Source organism: Zootoca vivipara, chromosome 2 (assembly GCF_963506605.1).
Source record: "Zootoca vivipara chromosome 2, rZooViv1.1, whole genome shotgun sequence".
In the NCBI taxonomy this organism is placed as follows: Eukaryota; Metazoa; Chordata; class Lepidosauria; order Squamata; family Lacertidae; genus Zootoca; species Zootoca vivipara.
Genome location: NC_083277.1, coordinates 27,578,337 through 27,603,539, shown reverse-complemented (window position 1 = coordinate 27,603,539; position 25,203 = coordinate 27,578,337). Strand labels below are relative to the sequence as shown.

Genomic DNA, 25,203 nt, shown 5'->3' with positions numbered 1-25,203 from the left:
CCAGAAACACACAAAGTGCAAGCATATTTTTTAACACTCTTCTCTCCAACTCCCCAATCCAACATGGGGGGGGGGGACATACAGTGTACATACATATGAGCATAACTTTAAGGGATAACAGAATATATATTCAGACACGAATTTTGTATCTCTATAGCTCTATATCGTCTATCTATCATCTATCTATAATTACCAGTAATTCTCAAGGTTATTAACTTGATTTTCCTGCCTTCTGTTTACACAATGGGACTTCCCCATCCTTTTCTTCTCTCACATGCCACCCCACTCTGCTCCAGAGGGTCCCCCAACCCTCTGGAAAATTTGAAGGTGCATAGGAGGCAGAATGGGGAGGAGAGGAAAGATCTGTTGTGCAAGCATCAGATACACCCCTCTATTTCTATCTTTTTGGAACCTCCCCAAATTATATTCATTTATTTCATTTCATTTTTATCCTGCCTTTCTTCCGACACTGAATGCAAAGTGGCTTGAGTTATTTCTGAGTGAATTTGACATCAGCCTGGCAGGGCTCACCCATCCGTACTCAAGAATTTCCATGTTCAAGGAAGCCGTATTCTGATTTGTAGGCTGTCACTAAAGCCTTGCACAGTATTTGTGGAAATCCTCACAACCATTCTGAGGTGGAAAGGCAGCCGTAAGGGGACTACAGTTTTCAAGGGATAACGCAGCCTTTTCTTTGCATATCAAGGTGTGGAAGCTGTTGTCTTGGAGATGGACAACAGCTGAGGGTGGGACAGAATGTTCTGCCCTTCATCTGTATGGGATAAACCAGATCCGTATAGCTGATGTGTGGGTGTATTGAGAGGTGACAGCAAGCTGAAAATAGCATAACAGAGTATAGAAAATAAAGATTTTCCGTTGTCCTGCTCTCTTTAAAATCCCACTCATTTGGCATAAGGCTCACATGTGGGAGCAAAGGTTAGGAGATGACCCAGGGAAGTCTTCAAGCAGATCAAGGACAACCCCCATGCCAAATTCTCAAGGGTCTAAGTTCTCAAGCATATTGCAGTGGCTTCCATGGTAACATCAAAAGCGCTCATAGAATTTTGGGTCACAGGGAGCACACATATTTGGAAATTTCTGATATTTCATTTTCAGAGGTTGGTGCCACAGAACCGCCCAGAATAGTTTGGTGTTTTGGCATGAGAATTGTTTTAAAAATAGAGGGATACAATGGTACCTCGGGTTACAGACACTTCAGGTTACAGACTCTGCTAACCCAGAAATAGTACCTTGGGTTAGGAACTTTGCTTCAGGATGAGAACATAAATCGCGTGGCGGCGGCGGGAGGCCCCATTAGCTAAAGCGGTACCTCAGGTTAAGAACAGACCTCCAGAACGAATAAAGTTCTTAACTGGAGGTACCACTGTAATCCCAACAGAGGAAAAACAAGCACTCCGGTTGCATTTTCCCTTTAAAAAGTCTACATATCAAATGTTCAAAGACCTCTTGAACAGTTTAAAGAGCAGTTGTTGTGTGGGAAAATTCTGCAGAGCCTCTTTCCATGTGTGGTTCAAGATGCTAATATGACTTAGGCCCCAAATATCTGAAAGGCTGCCTCCTTCCCCACAGACTCTCTCAAATGTCTCTTGCTAATTCTACTGCCCTTGGAAACACAGGAGTAGTGGCCTGAGAGAGAGTTTTATCTGTGGTAACTCCCCAAAATGTGGAGCTCCCTCTACATAGAAGTGCATCAAGTATCCTCATTATATGATTCACATCATTTGCTCGTTACCCAGGTCTCTTTGCAGGCTAAGATTTATGTGGTTTTTGTAAGGCCACCTCTATGGTTTGATGTATGTGCTTTGCTTTGTTTTCAATTGTTTTATTGAATTTTAATTTTGCGCATTCACATGGATGTATCCCCACCCCAGGAATTTATAATAGAGGGTGGATAATAAATCTCATAAAGAAAGAAACCTTTGTGCAGAAATTCAGCTCCAGCTCAGTTTTCTTGAGTTGGTTGCACTGCACCGGCAGGAATGCTGTATCCAGGAAGAGTCACATACATATTGAACGGGCCAGTTCTGCCAACCTGACAAGGGTGTTCTTCCTACTATTCCTTGGTCAGTAAGATGTTAAAGTCTCAAGTCCAACCAAACTACCCCCATGAACATAGGGGCCCAGACATTGCTGCTTAAGGAAATGGATATAGTCTATACTCATGAATCTGAGCGGTTGACATCAGGGTGTTGTTTAGCTACATGGGTGGGGGCAATCACACTTATATTTCAATTACATTATTGCTGTAAGTTTAAAGTGACAACCACTGAAAGTTCTTAAAGTGCATTGCTTTTTGGTAATGCAATTTTGAAAAGGAAAACCTTATGAACCTTCTGATTCTTGGACCCATCCATTGCCCAAACCACTTTGCCCCTCTTTCAGAGATGTGTGACGTAGTACACTATCTTGGTTCCATTCCAACATGGCTCTACATCTTAGATTTGGGGTTGTTGTTTTGTTTTGTTTTACTACTATTGCCATCACTGTGGCTGAAACACAGCAGGAAAACCCTGAACCAGTACAAATTCCAGGGTCTTTCTTCACTTACCATTTACAGTAGTATACCTGTAATTGCTGTTCGTTCCAACATTTTTAAGCATGATTAACTACACCTTTGGTCACATGTTGCTGTTATTGGAGAGCAAGTGTGGGGTTGTGTCCAAATAGAGAAAAGTTATGTGGCTATAGTCACACCCATAGCTGCCAAGTACCCCGTTTTTCCCAGGAAACCGCCGTTTTTTCTTACCTTTTCCCAGCGGTCCCCCGTATCACTTCGTCTCCCGTTATTCTCCCTTATATTCTCCTGCTGGCGGCCATTTTTTTCTGATTTGCCCATCTATGGGCACCGAAAATGGCCGGCGCCGGCTTCGAAAGTCGCGTCTACACATGTCTGGAAGTGCGTAGACGCGACTTCCGGTGTTGTCGGTGGCCATTTTCGGTGCCCATAGATGGGCAAAGTGACACCAGAAGTTGCGTCTACGCAACTTCCGGCGTCACGCGGCTGCCGGTCCCGGATTCTGCAGTCTGGGACTTGGCAGGTATGGTCACACCGCTTGCATAACATTGTGTCCCTCCAGCCAGTAATTGTCAGCATTATAAACATGTTCATGAGGATAGCCCTTTCAAAGCTTTAAAAAAATTATTATTAGCATTCCAAAATTCTAATCTTGTTGGAATATAGGAGATTAGAAGAGAAACTACAGTTCTGTCTGGTCTATGATGAACCTGGTTGCTGTCACAGGCAATACTTGGGTTCAGCATTGTCACCCCCATTTGCCATAGCTCTCCTTGCAAACTGGCAACTGGGACCAGTCAGAGGGAAGTGGCATGGAAGAGAAGTCTCGCCAACCATGTCCAACCCTCACCCCCTCCGCACAGAGATCTGGGCAAGCTGGAAACCCAGCAACTATACCATGATAAACACTAAGTGTGGAAAGGACTCTCCTTGCTTGGAGGATTTTATGCAGAAGTTGGGTGGCAATCTGTTATGGATGCTTTAGCTGAAATCCCTGCATTGTAGGAGATTGGAGTAGATGAACCTCTGAGTAGATAAGATTCTATCCTAATCGAATACAATGAAACAGCCCTCATGAGTGGTTGAGCAAACAACACAAGCTATTGAAGTTAGCAACCAACTTTTCTTTTCTTTTTTTACTAGGATTGTCTATACCAGCTATACAAAGTCTGTAGACAATGATCTGTACAGTGCTTCTTTAATAAGGTAGCCCGCAGTCTACCCAAAGTCTGCCAAATAAACCTCTGAACGTAGACTGTGTGTTTCCCCCCCAAGTGTCAAGAGTCATCGTTCTCTTCTCTGTGGGACAACTGATGCCCCCCCCCCACAAAAGACGTCCTTGGAAGAAAGTAGAACTGGTATTACATATCAATTAAGTATAAAGTATGGTTAATGTAAGCAAAGCCAGCATGCTATTGTTGCACGAGGAGGAAAAGGGGGGGGAAAGGACTCCAGAACACAGGAAAATGGAACGGTGGAATTTCCTTGAATGTCCGGTTGAAATAATAGGAACCATAATAAAAAAGAAGAAGCAACATTCCAGTTCTTTTGTCAGAAGTCATCTTGCTTTATGTTCTTTTCCCATTGTCTTCTTGATCTCCAAAACGTCTGTGCATTTTTTTTAAAAAAAGGTTACAAAGCAGTTGCAGCAAAGTGTGGCTTCTGCTCAATTTTTTTTTAAAGAGTCAGGCTTTATTTCAAAATATCTCATATATTTATATATTTTTAATGATACAAAGAAAAATTGTAGATCCACACTTATAGGTCTGTTGTTCATATTCCAGCATCAGGAAACTTGCTTCTCAGTAACTGCTTTTTTATTTCCTTATTTCCTTCCACACTCTTTTCCATTCACTGTTGTCAAATCTGGTGTGCTGCTTTTCTAGGGCATTTGACTCCACACAAGTAAACCACTGTAGTTTCCTCTGGTACAGAGTTAAAGTGCAAATAATTTTTTAAAAAAATCCAATTTGGCTTGTAGAAGCTGGAGACGGTTTAAAGATTTTTGTCCTCTTATTTGTCAGGGGGTCCCTTCGCTGGCTGCTGTCGGAAGATGTTTTGTTAGGTTCTCGGATGAATCTGTAACAACAAAATGCACAAGGAATGGAATTATACTCAGTTCCTGGAAAAACATCTTGATCCTCCAATTTGGTTGGTGGAAGTTCCTCCTCCTCAATTGCAGCATAGCGTGTAGGAGACCAGGGAAGAGTATGGATTGGAAAGCAAGCAAGAATTTCTTCCCTGAGATGATAATAACCATTTGAAAGCTTTAGTACTGGTGCCCCCAATTCTTCTTCACATGCAACATTATAACAAGAATATCTTAAGCAACTTACTTTCCCCACCTGATGGAACTTTCTTGGAACCATTCAAGAATGGTGCTATGTACACTTACCAGATGCCACAGCATCACCAAACCACCAGTGCTCCATGGTCTATAACAGGAGTAGTCAATGTTGTGCCCTTCCGCCTTGTGTTGGATGCATAGCTGCCAAGTACCCCGTTTTTCCCGGGAAACCCCGTATTTTCTTATCGTTTCCTGCTGGTCTCCCGAATGGATTTATATCCCGTAAATCCCCTGGAAAGCAGCTCCTGCCGGCGGCCATGTTTCTGGTGCCGCTCTGCCCATGTATGGGCACTGGAAATTGGGCGCCGCCGGCATCGGAAGTTGCTTCTATGCATGTCTGGAAGTGCGTAGAAGCAACTTCTGGCGCTGCTGGCATTTTGGAAATGGGCAGAGCTACGCTGTTAGTTGCTTCTACACACTTCCGGACATGCGTAGAAGTGACTTCTGGTGCCACGGCCATTTTGGAAATGGGCAGAGCGGCACCAGAAGTTGCTTCTACGTATGTCTGGAAGTCGCGTAGAAGCGACTTCTGGTGCTGCGCCGCTGCTGGTCCCGGATTTTTCAATCCGGAACTTGGCAGCTATGGTTGGATGGCAAGTCATAGCAGCCCCTGCCAGCATGGCCAGTGATCAGGAAATTACGGTACATGGGTTGTTGTTCAAACAACATTGGGAAGTCACCACATTGGCTGTCTCTGGTCCATAAAGACCATTATGAAAACGTTTCAAATAATCAAGTAGATGCCATTCCTTAAGGCAAGGCACATGAAGAGCATCTCCTTTATGTTTTATACAGCTTTGGTGCACTGAATGCAGAGAAGAGACAGCCGTGGAGATTCTCGCAGTTTCAAGGAGGAGGCTTCTGTGGGTGGACCACCTGCTCTTCTCATAGATCTCCCTCTAGCCACCCATGGATCTCTTTCTCCAACCGCAGAATCCTCCCCGAGACCATAGGATTGCACCCTTAACTACTGAAAAACCACGCTAAAATTTAAGATGGTAGAATCAAGCATGATGGCATGAAAGGCAGTTCTGTGCAGGTCTACTCCAAGGTAAACTTCACTGAGTTCAGAAGGTTTAACTCCCAAGGAAGTGTGATCATGATTGCAGTGATGGCAGAACTCGTGAAAAAGAACTCTGAAGAATCTAGAGGTGAAAACAGACAGATATTCTAAACCTGCAAGCTGGAACGTGTGTAGAGGATGGCAACCGAGATGATCAAGGGTCTGGAAACCAAGCCTTAAGAGCAGTGGTTGAAGCAGCTGGGTATGGTTAGCTTGGAAAAGAGGAGACTGAGCGGAGATATTATGGCCACCTTCAAATATCTGAAGGGCTGTCACATGGGAGATGCAACAAACATGTTTTCTCCTACTCTGGAGGGCAAGACTCAAACCAATGGTGTCAAGTGACAAGAAAGGCAATTCTGACTAAACATCAGAAAGAACTTTTTGACTGTAAGAGCTGTTTGACAGTGAAACGGTCTCGCTTGGGAGGCTGTGAACTCTCCTTCCTCAGAGTAGAGGTTGGATAGTCATCTGTCATGGATGCTTTAGTTGAAATTCCTGCATTGCAGGGGGGTGGATTAGATGACCCCTAGGGGTACCTTCCAACTCTACAATTCTATGATTCTATGACAGGGGTCAGCAAACTTTTTCAGCAGTGGGCCGGTCCACTGTCCCTCAGACCTTGTGGGGGCCCGGAATATATTTTGAAGGGAAAAAAAGTGAATGAATTCCTATGCCCCACAAATAACCCAGAGATGCATTTTAAATAAAAGGACACATTCTACTCATGTAAAAACATGCTGATTCCTGGACCGTCCGCGGGCTGGATTTAGAAGGCGATTGGGCTGCATCCGGCTCCCGGGCCTTAGTTTGGGGACCCCTGTTCTATGATGTGCACATATACTAAGAGCCCACAAATAGCCCAGAATTAGATGTGAGCTGATACCTCATATTAAAATGGCTGGATTACTATTCCCATAATTTTTTTTTAACATTGGCCATATTGGCTGTGGTTGATGGGAGTTGTTGCCCAACTGCAGGGCCACAAATCCCCCATCAATGACCTATTTCATTATTATTTCATTTAAGAGGATTTCTAAGGCGTTAAGATAAAATCAGATAAGCAGAATATGGTGATCATCCCATTGTGGAATGCACTGAATGTGTGAATTCAAGCCACTACCACCACACTTCAGAATGTCCACTTAGGAGTCTCTGTTTCCTAAGATACTCTGGGCATAGAATCACCACCTCGGCTCTGGTCCAAGAGTCCCCCACACCTGACAGATGGCATGTGGTGAAGGTGAACAGGGTAGAACAGGCTCAGCGAGTTTGTTGAGCAGGCGGATGAGAAAACACACCTGAATGGGAAGCAAAGAAAAAGGTCTTTCATTGCGGCTCCCTCCTTCTAAGCATAAAAGCCTGAACTTTGACACTGGACTCTTGTAGTACATCTTGTTCCCATGAAAGACTTGAACTTGGTGAAGCAATGCTTTTTTTATTATTATCGATTCGGCTTTTGATAGTAAGTGTGAGCTCCAAATAGCTCTTCTTTTGTCCGGAGAAATAAAATAGGTCAACAAGCAACTCAAGAGTTGGTGTTCTGGATGGGACCTTGAAGTTATTTTTCCATTTCCTTTGGATGCTTGCCATTTTGCATAATGAGGGTGAGGCCTAGTTGTGGGATGGAGGAGGGGCAACCCCCCCCCCCCGGCTACAGAATGTGCAGCAGTACAAATGGGTATCGAATATCACCCACCATGGTAACGGTTACTTAAAGTGCATTTTTATTTGAGCTTATTAAGAAGCGAGGCCCACGATATTCAATAGGCATAATCTCAAGGAAGTGTGCATAGAATTGCACTCTTTTGTTTTTATTTTCAGTATGATATAATTAAGTGTGTTTTCACAGTGGCAGGAGAAAAGCTGGATATGAAATTCTTGTTTAGGGGCTTGGTTGGGTTACAGAGCAGTATCATTGCCGCCGATAACAGAACCCAGTAGAACCCACTAAATCAGGGGTACCCAAACTTACCCGGCTTCGGGCCGGTTCCTCCGGCGCCAATCGCACAGTGGGCCAGAGGGTGGGGGAACGCGCTCCCATATGTGCACGCACTCGCTTTTTCTGGTGCAGCGCGGCACCGGAAATGGCTTCTGTGCATGTGCAGACATCATTTCCGGTGCACTTCCAGGTCGGTGCGGCACCAGAAATAGCTTGTGCGTATGGGAGCGTATTCCCCCTCCCTCAGGCCCGTGTGTGTGCACAAGCTATTTCTGGCGCCGCGTCAACCCGGAGATGGGCAACTGCACTGCAGCGTGCCAGTAAGAGCGGGCAGCGGGGGTCGGCGGGGGCCACACAATTGGCTTGCGCGGGCTGCATCCGGCCCCCGGGCCATAGTTTGGGAACCCCTGCACTAAATATTGTTGTGGGGTGAAGAAAAACCAGAATACATGAGTTTCCTAACAGCAGCAACCACTATACCATCTCCTAGTGTAGCTTTGAGCAGCAGCAGTCTATTTGAGTAGTGAGAATATCAGCAACATCTGTCTCGCTAAAGGTCCACATTCAGTGGCAATGCTGCATGCTCCGGCACCAGGGACGGAGAGCAGGTGGGGGCGTGGCTGGTGTGCATCCCGGGGTGTGGTGTGTGTCCTGGGGGCGTGGCACACCACCCGCGGGGCGTGGCATGTGTCCGGAGGCATGACATGCCGTCCGCAGGGCTGTGGCGTGCGTCCCAGGGGGGAGGCCGCAATGGTACCCCCCTCCCCAATGGTGCCGTGGCGGTGCTCTCCCCCGGCCCTCTGTTCCTCTGCCAGTGTCCACATTCATTCTTAAATCAAAACTCCTTTATTGGTCCATGGTGGGGTGCGCCCAGGAAAGGTCAGCTGTGACACTGCCATTTGGAGATCCAGAAGAAGTCCTCTACCCAAACCATTGGGTTGCTGTCTCTTAGGTATAAAGACAAAATAGGCAGCTGTGCAGATGGATATAGACTTGCTTTTGATTAGACAATGTCAGTCATCTGCCTGTGCCTCCCTCCATGTTCCTGGGAGCAATTCCACATCAAGATGTAGAGTCATTCCTAGGTTTTTTGTAAATAAATAAAGAAACAAGTGATCCTAAAGCAGATTGCATGCACAACCTGGCTTTTTGATGCTCTCCCTTCTAATGAAAGAAAGCCAGATGTCAAACCTCTGTTGTGTGCTGTAGTGACTCTTGCCCTCCCAACCACCACGTATTTTAAAAGTTGCAAAATGTAAATAATCTGCAGACCAAATTCTCTGCCTTCTTCCTGTGCAGACATCTATGATGATTTACAGGATAGTTGCTAAGCTTACCCCATCAATTTACCTTCTCCAGTTGTAATATTTTCCACAATGTTTTCAAGGAACAAAGCAAAATGTTCCTGGGATTTACACCAGAAGGTGCCCCAGCTAGCTAATTAAAATAGTTCCTGTAGGGAAATGATAGGGGGAAATACAGGATGGAATGGTGGGATTTATTTCATTTTTGAACATTCAGGTCCACGGGCATCTAATTGATATGAAATATAATAATCCACGCAGAGTAGATGGAGCCATATATCTGAATATGAATGAAGTTTTTAAGTGCCTAACAACAATTTCTGGACGCTGAATATTAACTCACAGCTGGTATGTCAGATACTGTGGGAAGCAGAGAAGATGCAAAACTAATAAACAGAACCTTGCATGTGTTATTTCCGAGTGCAAAACACAACACATCACAGTAAGGAAATACCCAGAGAGTGGATGAGAGGATCAGACTGCCTTATGGCTGCGTTCCAGCCCAAAGATACAGAGGATGGAGATCCTTACTTGCAGGAAAATGCTTGCCTAGTTGCTGCTACCTGTATAGACACCTGCCTTGCACAGGTAATTTATTTTGCGGGGAAATGGGGAAATGACTGCACCCAGCAGACACACAAAGGTCCTTGCAACAGGTCTGCCCTAATAACAGGTAGCAGCAGACACCAGGAAAAGAGAAGGGCCGTACCTCATGGCATCTCTATGTAGGGTTGGAAGACACTCCTGGCTGAAATCCTGAAGGGCAGCTGCCAGTCAGTGTAGAGGATATGGAGCTAGAGCAACCAGTTTAAGGCAGCTTCCTATGTTTCTAACTTCAATAGCTGTGTTTATTTGTGAACAGCAGATCAACAACTCAGCACAGCAGATAGGACTTGCTGCACATGCAAGACTAAGGCTTAGGGAGCTGCGTATGTTTAGCCTGGAGAAGAGAAGGTTAAGGGGTGATATGATAGCCATGTATATAAAAGGATGTCATATAGAGGAGGGTGAAAGGTTGTTTTCTGCTGCTCCAGAGAAGTGGACACGGAGCAGTGGATTCAAACTACAAGAAAGAAGATTCCACCTAAACATTAGGAAGAACTTCCTGACAGTAAGAGCTGTTCGGCAGTGGAATTTGCTACCAAGGAGTGTGGTGGAGTCTCCTTCTTTGGAGGTCTTTAAGCAGAGGCTTGACGGCCATCTGTCAGGAATGCTTTGATGGTGTTTCCTGCTTGGCAGGGGTTTGGACTGGGTGGCCCTTATGGTCTCTTCCAACTCTATGATTCTATGATTCTATGATTCTAGGCTATCAGCAAGTTCAGGCCTAAGTGAATTTAAGGTTAGAAATGAGAGAAACTCGAGAGAAGCTGAAAGTGTCAGATTCGTCCCATCTCTAGCTAACATACCTATATTCGTAACTTTATCTCCCCCAAAGTGGTACAGTTGAGGCTACTTTGGATCACACCCAAATCATGGGCTTAGGCCAGGCATCCCCAAACTGCGGCCCTCCAGATGTTTCGGACTACAACTCCCATGATCCCTCGCTAACAGGACCAGTGGTTGTGGAAGATGGGAACTGTAGTCCAAAACATCTGGAGGGCCGAAGTTTGGGGGTGCCTGGCTTAGGCTGAATCCATGGCGTTTGGCTCCACAAATCATTACCAATCCTGTGTATTCTGGGGAATACACAGCAGGTGATGTTGACATTTAATGGTGTTTTGTGTTTGTGTATATTTGTGAATAGATGGTAGAACTTTGATTTCCTACCTAATATTACTGAGGCCAGTTAACATTTCACTGTCTGAAATGGCCATGGTTTAACCAACAGCTTTTAGATCCAGCGATAAGAAATACAACAAGTGTAATCTTTAACAGTCACAACTGGTCCTGCTGACAGGTTGCTATTTTATTCCCTGGGGGGCAAATTACTTTTAAGAAAGTGACATGGTGATTCAGTGCAACTCAGCCGCCTGGTAGAGTTCAACCGAGGACTCACCTCTGACTCACCCAGTCAGTAGGTAAGGAAGGACATGCATTACTGAGCAAGGAAACATCTTCGCGTTTGCCAGAGACTCGAGGATGGGAAAACTCGGGAGGTGTTGCGGGGGGATGAAGGAGGTGAAAAGGGGAAAGAGGAAAAAGAACTTACTTTGGTGGTCTTGACTTTATTGCCGGTTGCACACATCCATCCTGAGTTGTCAGGTAGCGTCTTGCATTCCTCGCCCTCTAGGCATGGCTCCATCTCACACCACCATTTCCCAATGACTATTGATGCTAAGAGAGACAAAACAAGCAAAGTATTTGTGAACTGGTTTTTTTGTTTGCTTTGTTTCAATTCACTTCGCTGAGTCTAGATGCAAAAGCTTCATCCAGATCTCAACAGATTTTTATTTTTATTTTACATTAATCCAGTTGGTGTCATACAGTCAAACCTCAGAACCGGAACGTAATCCATTCCAGAAAACCATTCAACTTCTGAAACCTCCAAGTTCTGAGGCGCAGCTTCCGATTGGCTGTAAGAGCTTCTTGCACTCAAGCGGAAGCCACGTCGGACGTTCGAGTTCTGAGGAACGTTCGAAAACCGGAACACTTATTTCCGGGTTTTCGGTGTTCGGGAACTGAAACGTTTGGCAACAGAGCTGTTCGAGTTCCGAGGTTTGACTGTATTTGATAGGATGTTATATAGCAGGCCCATCCAAATCTTGGGAGGCTGCAATCTACTCCCAGTATAAAAAAACTGGGGCAGTGATCTGCCAGAGTTGTTGAGCTTTTTAAAGGGGGGACTGCCCAAAGTTGTTCAGCTTTTTGGGGGAATCAGGACCCAAAGTTGTTGAGCTTTCTTTGAGAAGCATGACCCAAAGTTGTTGGTTTTTTTTTTGGAGGGTTGGGAGCCATTTCAAATGATTCCGTGATCGACCTGAAACACCCCTGCGGTCGAGGGGGGTGGACATGCCTGTTATGTAGCAGGGATGAGAATCCTTATTTCAGCCCTATGTCTGCACCCCTTTGTGGGAGACCTTCCGATGGCTACATGTATTATTATTATTATTAGAATTTATATACTGCCCTACACCCGGGGGTCTCAGGGCAGTTTACAGAATAAAATCAAGATATAAAACCACAGAATACACAATAAAAATAAAAACAAGAACCCAATAGCTATACTAGAAGCTGGTGAGAGGCTTCTATGTGCATGACCACACACTCCTCTCTTGATGCTCCATCCAGGAAAACAAAAGGCATTATTATCAGAGTTACAGGTAGGTAACCGTGTTGGTCTGAGTCGAAGCAAAATAAAAAAATTTCCCCTTTCTTATGAATGCTCCTTTCCGTCTCTGGTCCAACTTCCTCTGCTAGAGATATAAATATATACTTTCACAGGCTTCACAAGGTAAGCAGGACACAAAATTGGAGGAAGGGCCTTTCGTGTATCCAAAATGAGGTCAGGGAGTTCTTCCTTCGAAATTCAAGTTTGTTTCTGCAGCAAAGATTCCAATACCTACTGAAACAGCACCAATTAACATTGTGCATGGATGGTAGACCTAACCATATAGGACCCAGGAAGGGTGGACCTCATCAGTTCTAGTCCAGCATTCAGTGTATTTCTGGGCAGCTGACAACCAAACAAGGGAATCATTGGGAAAGCTAGTGGTAGAGCATATTATGTGACAATCACCCCAAATTTAGGGACAGCATAGAAGGAGTTAAAGGGATTAGCCAGTTAGAACCCTAGGGGGCGGAGTTAGGAGGACTATATAAACCCACCCTGGGAAGAGGAGGGTTGGTTGGTTATTGGAGGTTTGAGGAAGGGTGAAGGAGGGGAGTTCTGAGAGGGGCTGGGGAGAGAGTCTGAGGGTGGGAGCATAGCTGCCAAGTTTTCCCTTTTCTCACGAGGAAGCCTATTCAGCATAATGGAAAATCCCTGTAAAAAAGGGATAACTTGGCAGCTATGGGTGGGAGAGAGGTAGTGAGGTAAGAAGAAGGGAGAGATTGTCTGGAACTGTGATTGATTAAAAGCTGTAGGTATAGGCCAGTATAAGAACTGTTATTAAAGATAATAAGAATTATTCATTTGGAAACCACATGCTTATGTACTGAACTTCAATAAACCACAGTTTGTTTCAACATTATCCCTGACTGGAGTGAATGAAGAGACTATCAGGCATATACTAGTTGGTGGCAGCGGGTAATTGATCAGTGGTTGGTGCAAGTACCAACGGACTGTCAAACGTCTGGGGGTTCTGTGCAGGTGGAGTGAACCGCCACATATGCTTTGAATGCAGAAGGTCCTAGGTTCCAGCACTGGCATTTCCAAAGGAAAGACCCCTGCCAGAAACATGGGAGAGCTGCTGCCAGTCAGTGCAGACAACACTGGGCTAGATGGATCAATGACCGGCTCAGTATTTCATAGAATCATAGAATCCTAGAGTTGGAAGAGACCCCAAGGGCCATCCAGTCCAACCCCCTGCCAAGCAGGAAACACCATCAAAGCATTCTTGACATATGCCTGTCAAGCCTCTGCTTAAAGACCTCCAAAGAAGGAGACTCCACCACACTCCTTGGTAGCAAATTCCACTGCCGAACAGCTCTTACTGTCAAGAAGTTCTTCCTAATGTTCAGGTGGAATCTTCTTTCTTGTAGTTTGAATCCATTGCTCCGTGTCCGCTTCTCTGGAGCAGCAGAAAACAATCTTTCTCCCTCCTCCATATGACATCCTTTCATATATTTGAACATGGCTATCATATCACCCCTTAACCTTCTCTTCTCCAGGCTAAACATACCCAGCTCCCTAAGCCGTTCCTCATAAGGCATCATTTCCAGGCCTTTGACCATTTTGGTTGCCCTCCTCTGGACACGTTCCAGTTTGTCAGTATCCTTCTTGAACTGTGGTGCCCAGAACTGGACACAGTACTCCAGGTGAGGTCTGACCAGAGCAGAATACAGTGGTACTATTACTTCCCTTGATCTAGATGCTATTCTCCTATTGATGCAGCCCAGAATTGCATTGGCTTTTTTAGCTGCTGCATCACACTGCTGACTCATGTCAAGTTTGTGGTCTACCAAGACTCCTAGATCCTTTTCACATGTACTACTCTCAAGCCAGGTGTCACCCATCCTGTATTTGTGCCTTTCATTTTTTCTGCCCAAGTGTAGTACCTTACATTTCTCCTTGTTAAAATTCATCTTGTTTGCTTTGGCCCAGTTGTCTAATCTGTTAAGGTCATTTTGAAATGTGATCCTGTCCTCTGGGGTATTAGCCACCGCTCCCAATTTGGTGTCGTCTGCAAACTTGCTCAGGATGCCCTCAAGCCCATCATCCAAGTCATTGATAAAGATGTTGAATAAGACTGGGCCCAAGACAGTTTATTTTTTAAACAAATTCTAAACCACTTCACAGCATGAAGCCATCAAAGTGGTGCGCAGAATTAAAATAGAATAAAACAATAAAATCATTTCAATGAACTCTTTAAAAGGATAGAACCATCTCTCCAAATTCTACCCCCACCACATGCAACCATTTCTGCAGATGTGCAATTAAGAATCCGTAAATGACTGGGTCGCACCTTCTTAAGAGAAGATGTCTTCAATATAAGGAAAATTCCTATGTATGGATATTATCACCTACTGTTTGGGCTACCGCGCCAACTAAACAGAAGTGGTCCACTGCCATATATGGCGAACAGTCATCGATACACCTGCCTGGCTACCTTTTGCTATGGGTGAAATCATTTGCTAAGTTTCTCCATGACTCTGTTCTTTCGTTTAGTATTTGTTGTGAGATTCGCTTTAATTCTCCTTCAGGAACCATCCCGTAATGGTCTTCATCAGTCCTCCATCAAACACAGTATGTGAGAAGAAATTATCACAGCCAAGACAGCAGTGCTTATTTAACCAACAGAAGAAGTCACTCCTAACAGAGCTCAGAGGCTTGAACTGCCTTGCCAGGGCAAAATGCTATTAATGGCGGTGGTGGTGGGGGAACTATGAAGTTATCTTTGCATTCTCGCTCAGGTAGTAAGAAGTTCCAAGCTCAGTGCTACTAGCCTTAGCTTTGTTTGGATGAGGGAGCACGGGAGGCTTAAGGTGTCTTTGCAATATTTGCTTTATTGACGTGGACGCCGCCTTTGGCCAATCTACCTCAATGTTGACTACAATGACGGGCAGTAGCTACCCAGGGGTCCAGGCAGCTGTCTTTCCCAGCCCTACCTGGAGATGCTGGGGATTGAACCCGGGATCTTCTGCATGCAAAGCAGCAGATGTTTTACCATTCAGCCACAGCTATTCTCTTCAGAACTGAAAGCAAGCAGACACTCATAGAAGGGACAAAAACTAACACATTTGCACAGAGACCTGGTAGCCAGCTGGTAGAGAATGAGACTCTAAATCTCAGGGTTGTGGGTTTGAAAGATTCCTGTATTGCAGGGGGTTGGGCTAGATGATCCTTGTGCTCCCTCCAACTCTACAATTCTATGATATTATGATTCTATGACATTCGGAACAGAAAAGCAGGAGATCTACTATTAAGGGCTAGACCTCAGAAAGATGGAGGGAAGGCAACTCTCTACAGTGCTTTCTTCATATTTATGGTACCTGTCCCTGGATGTAACCAAATCCTGGTATTGCTGACCTTGATTGAAAGAGCAAATAAATGCTCAATCACCTCATCAAACGCCCATCTGGCATGTAACCTTTTAGCATAAACATTCACTTGTGGTAGACAGAGGATGCCTTTGCAAATGCAAGCACACCGCCACAGAGGATGTCTTTAATGGAAAGCTCAGCAATGCCACAGATTACTTCAACAAATGAGCCTGGGCTGGTAAATGTCAATGGTATCAGCAGGGAGAAAGCCAAAATAAGCCTTTAGGATACAGTACAGTCAGGGTCTGTCTCTGTTTCAGCAACCAAATCCTAAGCCTCAGGACTCTGTCTATAGGGTGCAAGGGGTTTGATGTACGGCATGACACATGCGTGCCATGTTTGTGGCCAGCGGTGGCGGGTGCCACTGGGGTTGGTAGGGCAGAAGGCAGGGAGGTCAACAGTAGGGGGAGCCAGAACTAACAAAGTCTAGTTTTGTCCCTGTCCATCTCCCTGCTGAGTTCTACAAGGGCTATGTTGAGACTGAGGAGCAGGAAGCTGACAAGAAGCGCCTGGGCTGTTTGTAAGTAGGAATGTTGGAGGCTGGGCATTAGGTGAAGTAAAAGGTAAAAAAAAGGGGGGTAAAGGACCCCTGGACGGTTAAGTCCAGTCAAAGGCGACTATGGGGTTGCAGCACTCATCTCGCTTCAGGCCGAGGGAGCCGGAGTTTGTCCACAGACAGCTTTCTGGGTCCTGTGGCCAGCGTGACTAAACCACTTCTGGCGCAACAGGACACCGAGATGGAAACCAGAGCGCACAGAAACACTGTTTACTTTCCTGCCGCAGCAGTTCCTATTTATCTACTTGCACTAGCATGCTTTCAAGCTGCTAGGTTGGCAGAGCTGGGGCAGAGTTCACCCCATTGCATAGATTCGAACTGCTGACCTTCTGATCGGCAAGCCAAAGAGGCTTGGTGGTTTAGACCACAGCGCCACCCGCATCCCTCTAGCTGAGGACAGGTGGGGCATCCTAATGGACCAGCCTCCTCTGCAGATGCAATGGCTCTGGACACATCCACACCATTCCCTTTAATGCTTTAAACAGTCATGGATTCCCCCCAAGAAATCTGGGAGGTGCCGTTTCTTAAGAAGGCTGAGAGTTGTTCAGAGGCCCCTATTTTCCTCACAGAGAGACAGTTCTGAGAGTTCCTTGGAGGTGGATGCTGGGAGTGGTGGGGTGAGGTGTTGGAGGTCAGAGCTGTGGATGCTGGGTCCTACGTCCTCTAAGCAGGATTGCAGTCCTCAGGTGTGGTGGAAGATGCTGTCCCATAGGCAACATTGAAGAAGGCTCGGTTGGCAGCCCAACCAGCTTCTGAAAATAGAATGCGTGGGGTCACCATCTTGCCCTTTGCCTCAGGCAGCAAAAAGTATTGGGTTGGCTCTGTGAACTGTCATGGTTCCTTGGGAGTTGGAGGTTTTTTTTAATGCTTCTGGGACTCGTTAAGAAACAAAACTACAATTCCCAGCATGGCTTGCTTTTCTAGTGCATCAAACTGTGTAAGCCTTTCTAAATCGGTTTCTGAATTTCCAGTCATAAAGAGGCCTGAGGGATATTGTTCTCTTGACTTGTAGATTGTCTGCTGTCTCATCCCATGTAACGGCATGCAAAAATATTTGAATCTGACCCATTTTGATTTCTTTCTGCAGCTATTAGGAAGCTGTAACAAATGCTAGCAGAGAGTCGCATGGCAAAAACCAGCACGGCATTCTCAGCACTAATGGAAAAACAGTTGTACCATTTAGCGTCAGGCATTTCATTTTAATCTAGTTCCCTCTAGAGAAGATTGAAATAAATAAAATTTAAATAGCGAACACATTTTAGATGCTGACAGTGAAAAGGACTTTGTCAGCCTAATGAAAAGCTATCAATTTTCTCCTCTTCATTCAATAAATTGAGAGTCATATTCTAAATGGATTAGATTAAAGGAAAATCCAAACTCCCCGTGAGACACTCTCACAAGTGATGGAGACTTTATACAGGGAGAAAAGCACAGAGGTGGGCAAAGTCTTTTGGAAAGCAGGTTCAGATCTATACAAAATTGATACAAAGTAGTAGAGGAATGTCTGTAACCCAGGGCTCACCTATTCCTTAAAAACAAGGTTTCAGAGAATTGAATGAGACATTCCGCTTTTCTCTCTATTTTATTACAAATGCCACAGGGTGCAGAGTGTGAATTGCCATATTGGGAACGTGGAAATTTTAGAAGGAAGGAGCAAAGACTACAATGAAAGAATACAGCAGCCAAAGTGTTTTGCATTTCATAAACAGACATGAGGATTTGTTTGCTTTGGGAACTACAAATCAGGCGCTTGATAACATAAAAGAATACAAAGTAGAAAACAAAGGGTTCAGGGGTTGAGAAAAAGCTGCTTTAAAGAAACAGGAGATCTTAACCAACAGGGGAGTCTGCCAACTTCTCTCATTTAATTGAACCCAATTCCACCCGAGAAGCATCAATTCATGGCTAGCGCAGCATAGCACTTCACAAAATGGGATAACCGGGCACTGAGGATAATGGCAAGAGAATGGCTGCCCACTCCTGATATCTAAAATATACCCATATATCGGATCTGTGACATTCCTAGCCCCACAGCATGCCTGCAAATTGGGGAGAAAATCATTGCAGCCCAGTAGCTGGTATGATTTGAACCCTTTAATTTCCCTCCCAGCAGAAACAATGGGAAGTCACTTTTGTGGGGTGAGAATGCCTGGAAAGGAGTGGAAGACTTCTCCCAACATCTTGTCCGCTGGCAAGAGCCCAGTAGGGCACATGGCTGGGGTGGGAAATGTCATCCCAGGGAACCGACTTGTAGCCCTCCAAGCCTTTCTGCAGGCCACCCCCACTCACCGGCCCTGCTTCTCATCCTCCCCAAGTGTTTTTGCCAGGCCAGAAGGCACCCTTGAGCTCCAACAGGATGGAGGCTGGAGGGGAACAGGTGAGCACACGTAGAAACTAGCCTACTGTACAATGGTAGCATTTGCATTCGTTGCTCCACCCACTTATGCCTCTGGCCCCGCCCACCAGCAGCAGGCAGCCTCTGAAGGTTGGCCAGAAGCGAAGACAGGCGTCAGGCTGAAACAGGTTCCTCACCCTTCAAGGCGGCAGGCAGATCACCTTCCGTTCCCCTGCCTGAAGCCTTAGGATTGCAAGCTGCCTTGCTTTTAAATGCAAATGTACGCTGGGTTAAGTGATTTTGATTTTGTGGATACGGCTAGGACTCTCCTAGCCCCAAAATTGAAAGACGTCAAGATACCAACGGAAGAAGAATGGCAAGTCAAACTTATGGAATATGCAGAAATGGTGAAACTTACGGGGAGAATCAGAGTCAATGACAATGAAGGTTTTTAAAAAGACTGGGACCCCTTCATGTTCTACCTACAGAAATACTGTAAAGAAATGGACTCACTAGCAGGGTTTGATTAAACACTTACAACTCAGAAAACAAGTTCAAAGGTTAAGAAACAATAAAATGAGACGTAACTGAGTGTAAGATGTAACTATGAAAGAAAATTTGGTATAAAATTGATAAGAAAATAGGAGCATTTAGATGTATGATCATAAAAATAGGACAACAATTAAGTAGAAGTAGTAAATACTTTAAGAATCAGAAGGGGAAGTTGAGGGAAGTCATGGGGGGTATATGATAAATGTTATAATGTGTCATGTGGTTGAATATTAGATTGTAAAATTCAATAAAAACTTTTTAAAAAGTGATTTTGTGGACACCGCTATATGTCGCTCCTGTTTCCAAAGACTTGCTATGTCCTTTTTTTGGGCTCAGGAACTTAAGCTGCCAATTTAGAGGGTAATAAATGGAATTGTCATTATTTTCCCGGCCACATCCAGTGACCCTTATATGGATCAAGATAACATGACAGGTAGGTGCAGGATAAATGGTGCCCTCTCTAGCGATGCTAAATGCATTTCCTCTTGGTGGCTATCAACTTTAAGGCAATATTCCCACGGAACGAGTCTTCTGGAGCAGCAAAGACAAGTGCATGTTGGGTGTCATTGAAAACAAATGGGAGGGGAACAAAATAAAAGGGTGGGGGGAGGAAAATGATTGTGTGTGTTTTTTTAACGCCAGATATATTCAAGACACAAACTTCACACTCCCAGAAAACCCTACTTTAAATTGCAGCCACTCAGCTGAATTAAATGGAACCAGCTAGCTGGCATGTAGACTTTCCTGATTGGTGTGGGGGGACGGACACAACCAATATCAAAACAAAAGACCCCTTTGAAATTGTAACATGAAGCAAGCTTTAAAATTAGATCAAGACCAAGCTCCAATCTCAAAAACAATTTCATCTCCGGTTTTAGAAATTGCTGCTTTTATCAAGCGCATTCCCCAAGTGATACAGGAGACTTTAAAGTCCAGGCCGTGGGTTGCTGACTTCATATGAATCCTGCTGCACTGTAGAGCCAACTCACGTCTCATACCTTGACCAATAAAAGGGGTGCTGCATCAAATGGAGACAAATAAAACTGAATTTGAAAGTCTGGAGCGAGCTTACATTTAAAATGGAATTTCCTATGGATTGTGCCTCAAAAGCCAAGCTTAAAAACTGGATTTCTGGGGAAAGGAGGATTTGAAGAGAAGGGGATAACAGCTACTACAAATGGATTGAGTGTGCTGGTTTTTGAGCCGCAGACTGTACAATTAAAAGCTGATTTAGCATTGAGTTCCCAAAGTTTTGACCAAAGTGCCAAATTGGAAGCAGTGTTTCAGGTTTGGTTTCTGAAAAATTAAAACTAATGTGGGTTAGAAATAAAAAGCAACACAAGTTTGGGGTTTTTTAATTACAAACCTAGTGCTGTTGTTGGCTTTTTAAAAAATCATAAAATAAAGATTCGTTTGCTTTTCTTTTCTTTTAGTAGTCATTTTTGTAGGGTTGCAAATCAATAGTCTCCCACATAAGTTTTGTTGTTATGAAGCATGAAGATGAAATTATTGTCAGCCCCTTGAATCCCATTTTTTCTGTCCCATGTATTTTTACAAACCTGATTTTTCTTTGTTTGTAATAAAGTGCAGTTGCAGCACCAGTCTAGTCAAGAAAAGTATTGCACTACTGAGGTTTTTAAAGGGTTATTTAGATACTTCCTATTTGCAAGTTCATCCTGCTTTACTGCTTCCTGATAACTGCAGGAAGGAGATTAGAGATGAATTGCCCCTTGAATTGCCTCTCTTAATTGCCCCACATGTCAGGGAACGGCATGTTCCTGCAGAGGAGGGAGGCTTTAATGCCTTACTTTCTCTCTTCCTTTTTCTTTCCATCTTTGAAAGTAGCACCACAGCAACAATATACAGTCGTACCTTGGTTTTCGAACAGCTTAGTTTTTGGACTTTGGTACCTGAATCCTGCAAACCCCGGAAGCGACTGTTCCGTTTTATGAACTATTTTTGGAAACCGAACTTCCGATGGGGCTTCCGCTGCTTCTGATTGGCTGCAGGAGCTTCTTGCAGCCAATCAGAAGCTGCACTTTGGTTTCTGAACATTTTGGAAGTCGAATGGACTCCCGGAATGGATTCCGTTTGACTTCCAAGACATATAGCCTAGCCTAGTGATACCTTACTCCCTAGAGAATTATGAACAGGTAAACACTTGTTCTCACCATACCAAGGCCCTAAAATTTAAACACCGCCACTCCAACTTTGGGCATTGTTTTCAATGCCAACTCTTCCAGCCTGCAGAACACAGGAGCCATAAGTACAGGCCCATATTGTCAGTGTTGCCCCACTTCCTTACCTGTTCAGGTGTCAAAGCAGCTTCAGCAAACTCATAGGGGGTTTTTTTGCATTCACTTTGCGTTGTGGGAAGGAGCCAGACTGGCTCTTTTTCAAACTGAACATTGCCCTTTTGGGGAAGCTGAAGTCATTTCATCCCTCCCACTTGGGACCCTTGTACCTATGGGACCGCCTCTCCTGGTATGCCCCGCGGAGGACCTTAAGGTCCACAAACAACAATATTCTGGAGATCCCAAGCCATAAGGTGGCTAGATTGGCCTCAACTAGGGCCAGGGCCTTTTCAGTATTGGCCCCAACTTGATGGAATGCTCTTTCACAGGAGACCAGGGCCCTGCGGGATTTGTCATCTTTCCGCAGGGCCTGCAAGACAGAGCTGTTCCGCCTGGCCTTTGGGTTGGATTCAGTCTGACCCCTGTGTTTTCCTCCCTCATGGTTTTGATTCATGGACTACTTAAAATGAGGCTGCATTTTAAATTTTAATATGGTATTTTAATCTGTATTTTAATTAATTGTTTTCTTTTCTTTTATGTCTTATTGTAATTTTATTGGTGTTAGCCGCCCTGAGCCTGGTTTTGACTGGGGAGGGCAGGGTATAAATAAAAATGTATTGTTGTTGTTGTTGTTATTATTATTATTATTATTTTCCTGATCTACTGCTATTTCCCAGAAAAACATTGGTGGTTGCATCATTTTTTAAAAACAAACAAACAAAAAAGCAAGAGGAAAATAAGAACACCATTCATATTTAGAAGTAGCATTTTACAAGCTTTGGTCCTTTGTATTCTGATTTACTGCATTAAAGTTGCCCTTGCAATAATCCCATTGAAGTCCCAGTGGAGCAACTGCAGGAGATTATGAGGCATGCTTCACTTATTCGCAGACAGTGTTATCCATAAATTGTGTCCTCCCTCAAAGAGGGCACGTGTTGCGGTGAGACCTGGCAACCAAACCCTTGTGTTGCGAGTGGGTACGATTGGATAGCCACAACACCTGATTGGCAGGTCCCTTGATGCTGGGTTTAATGTGACCAATGGGGATGCTAGCCAAATGCACGTGACCCTAAGCTTTCTCTCTTGGTCAGTGCATCGGAACACCCGCCCACCTCTCCCTATATTTAGGGCTTGCACGCTTGACCTTACTATGCCATCGTGTGTCGTCTGTCGTTGGGAGAGGGACACGGCAGGAATTTTCCCCACTTGGCTGATAGGCTGGTGCCATTTGGTTTCCGCCTGCTGCTTAGCAAATCGTCACAACTTGTAAGGTTGTGGATAGGCTCTGGTTCTGGTGATAGGGATGGGGGAACGATTTCACCATCCCTATGTGAAGGGTATTCTGTTAAAGGGATCCAGGGACTCAATGGTTTGGTCAACCCTATGAGGGCTTGTGCCCATGCCTGAGTCCAGAGGGACATCTGGGTGGTGGACATAGTATGTCCCTGGCTTTCCGCCATTCTGGGTGTTCACCCTAGGCTGACCTATGGTAGTGCCCTGGGTCAGCGCTACCTGCCACGGTGCAGGGAGCTAGTCGAACCAGAGCCTATGCAACCACTCACCTGATGTAATCAATAAAGTTGTGGCCTAAATTCTGCAGATGGTGACAGCAGTCGCGAAATTAAAAGACGCCTGCTTCTTGGGAGAAAAGCAATGACAAACCTAGACAGCATCTTAAAAAGCAGAGACATCACCTAGCCGACAAAGGTCCGTATAGTTAAAGCTATGGTATTCCCAGTAGTGATGTATGGAAGTGAGAGCTGGACCATAAAGAAGGCTGATCGCCAAAGAATTGATGCTTTTGAATTATGGTGCTGGAGGAGACTCTTGAGAGTCCCATGGACTGCAAGAAGATCAAACCTATCCATTCTTAAGGAAATCAGCCCTGAGTGCTCACTGGAAGGACAGATCTTGAAGCTGAGGCTCCAATAATTTGGCCACCTCATGAGAAGAGAAGACTCCCTGGAAAAGACCCTGATGTTGGGAAAGATTGAGGGCACTAGGAGATGGGGACGACAGAGGACGAGATGGTTGGACAGTGTTCTCGAAGCTACGAACATGAGTTTGACCAAACTGCGGGAGGCAGTGCAAGACAGGAGTGCCTGGCGTGCTATGGTCCATGGGGTCACGAAGAGTCGGACACGACTAAACAACAAGTTTATAGTTGGCCAAGTTTTGCCCTTTGATTTAAACAAAGCTCTCACAGGCAGGAGTCACCGGTAAACTGGTAAGCAGGAGTCACTGGTAAACAAGTGGCTGCAAGTTTACTTCCCAAAAAATAAATTAAATTATTCTAAGTGGTCTTGGCTCAGAAGCTCTCTGGCCAACAAAGGAAAAGAAGGGCATACCCTCCAAATGTCCCTATTTTCCAGGGACAGTCCTGGAACTACAGAAGCCATCCTGGTTTCTGATTTGATTCCAGAATACTAATGATTTATTAATAGTGATCTAATAATGAAACAATAATTATTTATATTATGTATTATTATGGATAATAATTAGTAATACAAACCATGTTAAATATTGAAAAACAAGAATCATAGAATTTGAAGAGACCACAAGGGCCATCCAGTCCAACCCCCTGCCAAGCAGGAAACACCATCAAAGCATTCCTGACAGATGGCTGTCAAGCCTCCGCTTAAAGACCTCCAAGGAAGGAGACTCTACCACACTCCTTGGCAGCAAATTCCACTGTCAAACAGTTCTTACTGTCAGGAAGTTCTTCCTAATGTTTAGGTGGAATCTTCTTTCTTGTAGCTTGAATCCATTGCTCCGTGTCCGCTTCTCTGGAGCAGCAGAAAACAACCTTTCACCCTCCTCTATATAACATCCTTTTATATATTTGAACATGGCTATCATATCACCCCTTAACCTTCTCTTCTCCAGGCTAAACATGCCCAGTTCCCTAAGCCGTTCCTCATAAGGCATCGTTTCCAGGCCTTTGACCATTTTGGTTGCCCTCTTCTGGACACGTTCCAGCTTGTCAGTATCCTTCTTGAACTGTGGTGCCCAGAACTGGACACAGTATTCCAGATGAGGTCTGACCAGAGCGGAATACAGTGGTACTATTACTTCCCTAGATCTAGATGCTATACTCCTATTGATGCAGCCCAGAACAGATCTATGGAGCTACAAAAGGAGCACCCATTTCAAGTACAGCCAGTTAGCATTTATCACAACAAGAACAACATATTGCTTTTCAAATTTACTAAGGTCTGCTTTTCAATAATGATAGAGAAATGGGAGAAATTATGGACCAGAGATATTAAATTCACGCCAAATAATGATTTTAATGTCCTAAAAATGCAATACAGGTGGCATCTTACCCTGGCGAAATTGGCGAAGATATACAAAGGAAGTGATAATACATGTTGGAGGTATCATGAGGAGGTGGGCTCTTATATGCACATATGGTGGCAATGCAAAATGATCGGGGAATTTTGGGATAAGATCTATATAGAAATGAAAAAAAATATTGAAATATTCTTTTAAGAAAGCTCCAGAATTATTTCTGCTAGGAATGTTAGGTTAAGATGTAAAGGAAAAAGACAGGTGTGTAACAATGTATGCTACCACATCAGCCAGACTTCTGACCGCTACAAATTGGAAAAGTGAAGTAATTCCGAAAATAG

General features: G+C 44.6%; 1 protein-coding gene across 1 annotated transcript in view; it reads right to left on the bottom strand.

Annotated features, from left to right (window-relative positions):
- Positions 1 to 4,356: 4,356 nt before the first annotated feature.
- Positions 4,357 to 25,203, bottom strand: part of TAFA1 (TAFA chemokine like family member 1) — a 339,806-nt gene continuing 318,959 nt past the window's right edge. The window contains exons 4-5 of the mRNA XM_035106695.2: positions 11,342 to 11,466; positions 4,357 to 4,615 (exon numbers count right to left, since the gene is read on the bottom strand). Coding sequence (XP_034962586.1) covers positions 4,598 to 4,615; positions 11,342 to 11,466 — 143 coding nt within the window. The 3' untranslated portion in view covers positions 4,357 to 4,597. The remainder of the gene's footprint in view (positions 4,616 to 11,341; positions 11,467 to 25,203) is intronic.